The following is a 7,592-nucleotide window of genomic DNA, read 5'->3' as shown; positions in this document are numbered from 1 at the left end:
TTTAAGGATTCAAACGAACCGATTCGCAAAGCATTCGGACTTCGCCGCGGATACAGCGCTACACCAGACCACAGGTTAGAATCGAATAGAATCGAATGGAATGATTTTTTTTTTTAAATAAATGAAACCAACTTTATTTAAATACGTTTTACAAGAAAATACAATTTAGTATCTCTACTTAAAATTTCACGTTTGAAGTATTGTCGTTTCTTTATAATTATTTGTCAAATTTCTAAGGCTACTAACAATTTCTGAATGAAGTAAGTCCTAAATATGTTTTTTGTTTTGTTTTGCTTTTCATGGTTTGTGAATAAAAGCGTAATTATAACTACATATGCAAAGTGAAACCATTATGAAAAGTAAAATAACCTGTTTTGTTGTCGTTAGGTTGTCTTATCTTTTGATCATTTAGGCTATTCCACCTTTGTCAAATACACATTTACGAACACCAAGGCTCTTACCATGATATTAAAAATAAAACTAAAACTAAATGCAAGCTAAAAGTAGGCTAATGACTTTCGAAAGATAAAATCGAAATCAAAACTACGCGCCATCAACACTAACTCAAACGAAACTGAAATTAAAAAACGAAAATACAAAACAAACATAAAAACTGGTCAAATTTTTTAACAACCCTGACAGCAAAAACAGTGTTTCTATAGCGTTAGATGTGAATTCCTGCGCAGCGCAAGAGGACACGATAACCATGTGAAAGAACAGTGCTTTTTCAGAAAATTTCACTCTTTTTTGTGACAGTTTGTTAAAGTTAACGTGTTGGTGTGTTCACTTACCATTAAACACACACAGGAGCTGAAGCTTGTTTAATCTTACCATGTAAACACTGCAGCCATTCATAACCATGAGTATTAGCACTATTACACGAATGTTTACTGAATTAATAGACCCATTTTACCCAGCTCGATTAGTCCTTCCATTATCAGCGATATTAGCGCATTTTTGACTTACAATCCACTTTTCATTAGTTAGTCACAGTAAGTGTACAATTAATTATTTGTCTTAAATTTTATTATATATTTTTTTTTTTGAGAATATTTTATTTTTTAGGACATAATAACGTAATATGTGCATACTGTTAAACACATTAAGAAAAAAGAGTTAGCCTAATGCGTGATTAGACTAAACCACAAATTAACTTTTAACCTGTTATAGCCTACAAGCAACAATGAACATTTCGATATTATTACTTACGGGTCCAGAACACTTACATGATGTAAAATAATTATTTTACGGTTCCGTTACACGGACATTTTTACCACCACACTCACTGTATATGCCAATTTAAACAGATTAACGAAAATGAAATTTAAAATACTCCTATTTACCATGTAAGCTTCAGATTCGTAATAAATATAATTTTTACTCTTGCTGTTGCTCATGTGTTTTCTGATCGAAGCTGCACTAAAACAATGTGTAGAAATAACAAACGGGCTACTTGACGTAGATAAAAGTTATCTGTTATTGTATCAAACAATATGGTTAACGTTATATGGGTGCTGTAGTAGGATGTAATTGTTTGTTTGAGATACTGACGCGAATTTATTTATTTACTTATTTTTATTTTATTTATTTTTAGTCAGAATCCTTCACGCCATCGCTGTCTGTCATTAGCCCCGCCCTCTGGCGTCAAGGCCGCTTTAGAGCCTCCTCTCGTCTAAACTTGTTCACAAACTCTGTCAAAAGGTTTATACAGAAGGATATGAGAGCTTCTCCGGCCTACCATGACTGCTGGATTCAATCATGGGCGATAATCAGTTACAGACCAGTTTCTCTGTAACTCTGATCTTTCTGAATGAGAATGACTTGAAGCAAGATCTGCCGATTTCCAGTCAACATCAGGAGCTTAGACTTCAGATCCGCGGAGAGGCTGACGACATCTGTCTGACCGTTAATAACGGTAATTATAAAACGGAGAGTTCCGGTGCTTGATTCTGATTGGTTGAGCCGCGTTCAAAGCTGTTGTAAATTACTCTACAATCATACACCTTTGTTTACTTCTGTGTGTTGCTCGGCAACCACTTTGTTGGAACCACAACTGATTCTGAGGAACTACATTGTTTGGTGGAAGAATACTGTTTTTATTAATATCATTACACTTTATTTGCTCTGTTTTATTTTGTGAAACCTTACTACGTATATGGAATAACCGTTTTATTTTCTCCGCTTTGCGTCGTGCCTTAGCTGTTATAAATTCACTGTAAACCACGGCTTCTTGGGGCTTATTGCTTTAACAAAACACTACTTTAACGTTACACGTCGAAGATAATATGCACAGAGCTACACAATTAATGTAATGGTGGTTTGGGAAGAACTGTATGAGTAATATATAATTCAAAAGTATTGAAATCTCAGACTTTAGATGACAGACTTACGTATTTTGGCAAGTAGCTATAAGCAAACATATTTTTTTACATAGTCATGGAGTTTTACAGTGCCATTGAGTTATGTTTATTATTATTATTGTTATTATTATTAGACGTTTATTTAGACGTACTTTTAGAAATTGTTGAGATAGCTTCTGAATCTATGAGAAGACATAATGATTTGGCGTTGTTACGCGTTACATGTATTTCCTATAGTAATAATGCATGATTACAAGCAATTAACATTAAACCAAACACTAACCCTAAACATATCGTTAGTACATGTTGTTACTTAACATTTCACTTATTTGTGCATTTTAAAATAAAGTGTGAACAGAGAAACATCAGACAAGCAAGAGACTTAAAGGCACAATATGTAGGATTTTTTTATTATAATATCCAAAAACCACTAGAACAGTGTTATATATTTTGCTGACTTGTGTACTTACATTATCCCAAATGTTTCGAAGAATGTTTAAATCCAGAGAAATGAGCAATTTTAACTAGTGACACGCACCGTGTCTATAGTGTTATTGTGTCGCCTGCCAATGACGTCATAACCTCTCGATTTCCGTTTTGTTTTGTAGAAAACATGGCGGCAACAATACTACAGCGATAATAAAAGTTACGCCTTCTTTCTTTGCTTGAACATTTGGGCGGTGTTATGCAAATCTTCCCAGATCGTGACGTAGGTATGTGGGGGCGTGTTAGAACGAGCCGTTTTAGGTAGGCGTGGCTGACTCTTAACTTTTATAAAGAATATCTCTTTGGATTTGAGACTTTAGTCTTTGCAACTTTACAGATCTTCTTTATGCACCAAGAGCTTGTAACACTCCAAAGAGAAAGGAAAAAATGAAATTGCATCATATGACCCCTTTAAGGTGTCCTTGTTACAGTGTAGCCTACTTACTATATGGTTAGGGTTAGGATTAGGGTTTGGTTTAGGGTTACTTGCATGTAATTATGCATACATAATTGTTATTACATGTAACATGTATAACAAGGACACCTTAAAGTGTTACCCTTTTTTCATTTCATTTTTTATTTTTTTTGTAATTAATTAGTCAGTCAATATCATGTAATGCCCATTTTCAGTATGTGCTCCTGTCTGAATAATATGAAGATTGAGGAACCACATGGAAGCATTCACACTGTAAATAACGTCATATCATACGCATTTCTCCACTGGCTCTTTGTAGTGTCTTGTTTATTGGTTGAAGGGCAAATGAAGACTCTTTATTCAGGTGTGCCACACATTTTCTGGAGTCTCATTGTGTGGTCTAGCACTGACAGATGGCCAGATTTACGGCTCCGCTGTTCATTCTCCGTGAGCAGCGAGGCTGTTCTGCTGCTTGAGCTCTAGCATCGCCTGCACCGAACTCTGTTTTCTTTGACATGGTACACTGGTCCTGGCCGCCAGCGCTTTCTGTCTCCTGGTGCACAAAGTCAGATAGCACCGCTCTGGTGTTTTTCTGTGTCCCGTACCTCACATAGCAGGACACAGTCATTTCTGATGCCAGCTCATGGCTGAAACACTGATCTGGAACCTGGGATTTTTCTGTAGAGCACAAAACGAGATGTTTAGTAAAATGTTCATGCTTCTGTTTCCTTTATTGAAAACACTTAGTGACCACAGGCTGTTCAGCTTGAAAACAGTTAAAGTACTTATTCATTGAAAATCTTTGTCATATCATAATCATAATCATAATCATAATCAGAACAGATTTGTATAAATGTAGCATCACATCACTGTCTCACCAGTGGATGCTCTGCAAGTGAATGGGTGCCGTCAGAATGAGAGTCCAAACAGCTGATAAAAACATCACAATAATCCACAAGCAATCCACACCTCTCCAGTCCATCAGTTAATATCTTGAGAAGCCAAAAACTGCATGTTTGTAAGAAACAAATCCATCCTTAAGATGTTTTTAACTTCAAACCGTTGTAATCCACAAGTAATCCACACCACTCCAGTCCATCAGTTAATGTCTTGAGAAGCCAAAAACTGCATGTTTGTAAGAAACAAATCCATCCTTAAGATGTTTTTAACTTCAAACCGTTGCTTTTTGTCAAAATATCCATAATGGAAAAGTGCATCTCCTGATGTCTCTCACATCAAAATCCACTCACATATTTGTTTAGAGCTGTTTTGGACTGTTTGAACAGTGCTTGATGTGTGCAGATTTCTCTCCTGATTCAGACCTTTTCACTTAATAAAGCAATATGGTGGATTGATAACTTTTTATTTTTAGTTTTGAAGTTAATATAATTGCAATGCGATTTCAAAAGGGGAAGAACAGCATTTATTTGAAACAGAAATCTTTTGTAAAATTATAAATGCCTTTACTGTCGCTTTAGCTCAATTTAATCCATCCTTGCTGAATAAAAGTTAATTTCTTTAAAAAAAAAAAAATTTGGTTGCCACATGACATGCCAAGTTTGAAAATGCGTAAGTGCAAATGAGATTTGAGAGTTGCAAAAGAAAGGAAGATTTGTAGTGAATAGCGATGAAATTTTGGATCTTGTACGGCTTCAGAAGACTTGGAACAAAGTACATGAGTTTAATGAACTACTTTTTTGTACTGTTTGGATCTTGGCAATATAAATCACCATCCACTTTAGTTTTACGTAAACATGCATGAACATTTTTCAGACATTTTCCTTTTGTATTCTGTGTCTAAGGAATGACATGAGGGTGAGTGAATGATGACAGATGTAGGGTGACATAATCCTTTCATTGTTTTAACAGCATTCATATGCCCAGTGTATTCTTATGCTTCCAGATGCTGGCGTTTGTGTCTTTAAGTTCTCCATCACGAGGGACACAGAGTGTTGTCGGGTGGCCACGCGCTCATTCCTCATCACTCTGGGCTGTTTCAGTATCATCATGCGCTTCAGCACCCAGTCAGGTCAGTTATCTGCATTTATCTAGACCTCTCATCACTCTTTACCTCAAAATTGGCACATTCAAGTCAGATTTCTGCCTGATCCATCTTCCAAACGGGACAGAAATGTTTCGATCTCATGTGACCCTTTAGCAGAAGCCAAAAGTCATGTCAAACGCTGTTCAAGACTCATAGCATTATTAATACTTTGTTGCTTTTCAGTATAATTTGGTTAATATTTTTCTAGTATTACTAATCCCAGATCAAAGTATGGAACATTTCGCTCTTTTTCCTCTGAGAAGCATTACGTGTTCCCAGCACATCTGTTGTACATCTGTATTTAACGGCTCAGGGAGATTTTGGATACATCCACTGGTAACCGAATCAAACATGATAGAAAAATCAATCACTAATGGCAAACCCTGTGGAGACACGCTTAACAGCACACTCGTTATACAGAGGAAATGACCTAAAAGTCTAAAAGTGTCCATTTAATATCTAACATTTAGAATGTTTCAATGTAACAAACGTATTTCAACTCGTATTCTATTTACATTTGGCAGTGCCTCTAAATACTGTAATATGATTTATACTGTTGATACACTGATACTGACAATAACAGTGAACTGTTGGCTTCTAGATATACGTCTCCATTTTTAACATTTCGAGTTAAATAAGCAAAATCAGCATTAATATGTTTTGATCCAACATGTAGTATATTTATAAATTAACATTAACCTTGATTAATCCTGTAAAGCCCGGCAAAAGAAATGACAGTTTATTGAATCTTTAGACAAAATGTACGTTTTTTGTTGATGCATCAGACTTTTATGACTCATAGAGTATGATATAGTGTGAATATGGAGCTCATACTCAAGTGAAAAAAAATCTATCTTAGTTTTATTAAGAGGTCCAAACTAAGCAAAAATATGGCTGATTTTTATACAGCAAAAAGTAAGATGAAATTCTTGTAATTTAAATCAATGAGATCTTTATAACAGTATAGCAACCTACGAACATAAAATGATATTAATATCAGTCGTCACTCTATATCTCTCAATAATGTCTTAGTAAGATGATGTTTAAATGATTCATTTTATGATTAGGCCATAATGCATATAATGCCGTGCAATACAGTGATGATTGAGAGATGAACAAATAAACATTCCTCAAAAGCCTGATGGATAATATTTGATACTCATATTTGAACATGGCATTTGAACTCAGTAAATGTTCATATTAAAATATTACTAACAATATAAAGGTTATTCTCATGTTTCCGTTGTAAATTTCACAGCCAGAAGACACATGAAGCATGAGCTGAAAGTGGATGATTTTTTAAATATGATACAGCTCCATTACTGTTTTGGATCGTGTTATTGTCCTCTTGATTTCCGCACAGAGTTTGAGGTCTTCCACAGAATGCTGCGCTCATGGCACGAGCTCAGGAGACATCAGCCCGTGTTTCAGCAGAGGACAGACGGTTCTTCTGCACTGCAGTACTTCCAGGTAAAGCGGAGAATTACCTCACACACACCTGCAACTTTATTCAGTTCCCGTGTATGTGATAACATGATTTACCGCTGTAAGAAATGTGAGACATTTGTAGTTTCCTCTCAGTTCTATGGCTGTCTGTCCCAGCAGCAGAACATGCTTCAGGACTATCTCAGGACTGCAACCTACCAAAAAGCCATTTTGCTCAACGATGTTGACTTCAGAGATAAAGTATGTGTTTATATACCTTACCTGGCTAGTTTATTCTGATTTACCTGATAACAGTACATTACAAACACAGCTAATTATCCTGCTAGTTTTTAAAGGTGTACTCAGTATTTTTTTTGTTTATGCTTTCCAATAGTGGTCTTATACTGATACCTGTTACTAGGGGTGGATGATACAGTGGCATGCGAAAGTTTGTGAACCCCTTGCAGAATCTGTGAAAATGTGAATAATTTTAATAAAATAAGAGAGATCATCTCCTGTTATTTTTTTATTTAGTACTGTCCTGAGTGAGGTATTTGACATAAAAGATGTTTACATTTAGTCCACAAGAAAAAAAAATAGCTGAAATTATAAAAATAACCCCATTCAAAAGTTTGGGAACCCTTGGTTCTTAATACTGTGTGTGGATACCTGGATGATCTGCGACTGTTTTCTGTTTTGTGATGGTTGTTCATGAGTCCCTTGTTTGTTCTGAACAGTTAAACTGAGCACTGTTCTTCAGAAAAATCCTCCATGTCCTGCAGATTCTTCAGGTTTCCAGCATCTTTTGCATATTTGAACCCTTTCCAGCAGTGACTGTATGATTTTGAGATCCATCTTTTCA

General features: G+C 35.6%; 1 protein-coding gene across 3 annotated transcripts in view; it reads left to right on the top strand.

The window, feature by feature from the left end:
• Positions 1-1,644: 1,644 nt before the first annotated feature.
• LOC107715849 (histone-arginine methyltransferase CARM1-like) overlaps positions 1,645-7,592 on the top strand; it is a 24,882-nt gene continuing 18,934 nt past the window's right edge. For 2 of the 3 annotated variants that reach the window (XM_016522064.1, XM_016522065.1), the window contains exons 1-4: positions 1,645-1,915; positions 5,165-5,290; positions 6,669-6,775; positions 6,887-6,991. In XM_016522064.1, the coding sequence (XP_016377550.1) occupies positions 1,759-1,915; positions 5,165-5,290; positions 6,669-6,775; positions 6,887-6,991 (495 nt within the window). In that variant the 5' untranslated portion in view covers positions 1,645-1,758. The remainder of the gene's footprint in view (positions 1,916-5,164; positions 5,291-6,668; positions 6,776-6,886; positions 6,992-7,592) is intronic. The other variant, XM_016522066.1, reaches the window with a different exon arrangement.

Source organism: Sinocyclocheilus rhinocerous, unplaced genomic scaffold (assembly GCF_001515625.1).
Source record: "Sinocyclocheilus rhinocerous isolate Xijiao unplaced genomic scaffold, SAMN03320098_v1.1 scaffold178, whole genome shotgun sequence".
NCBI classification, from domain to species: Eukaryota; Metazoa; Chordata; class Actinopteri; order Cypriniformes; family Cyprinidae; genus Sinocyclocheilus; species Sinocyclocheilus rhinocerous.
Note: the sequence above shows the minus strand (reverse complement) of the source record. Positions and strands in the feature narration are given on the sequence as shown.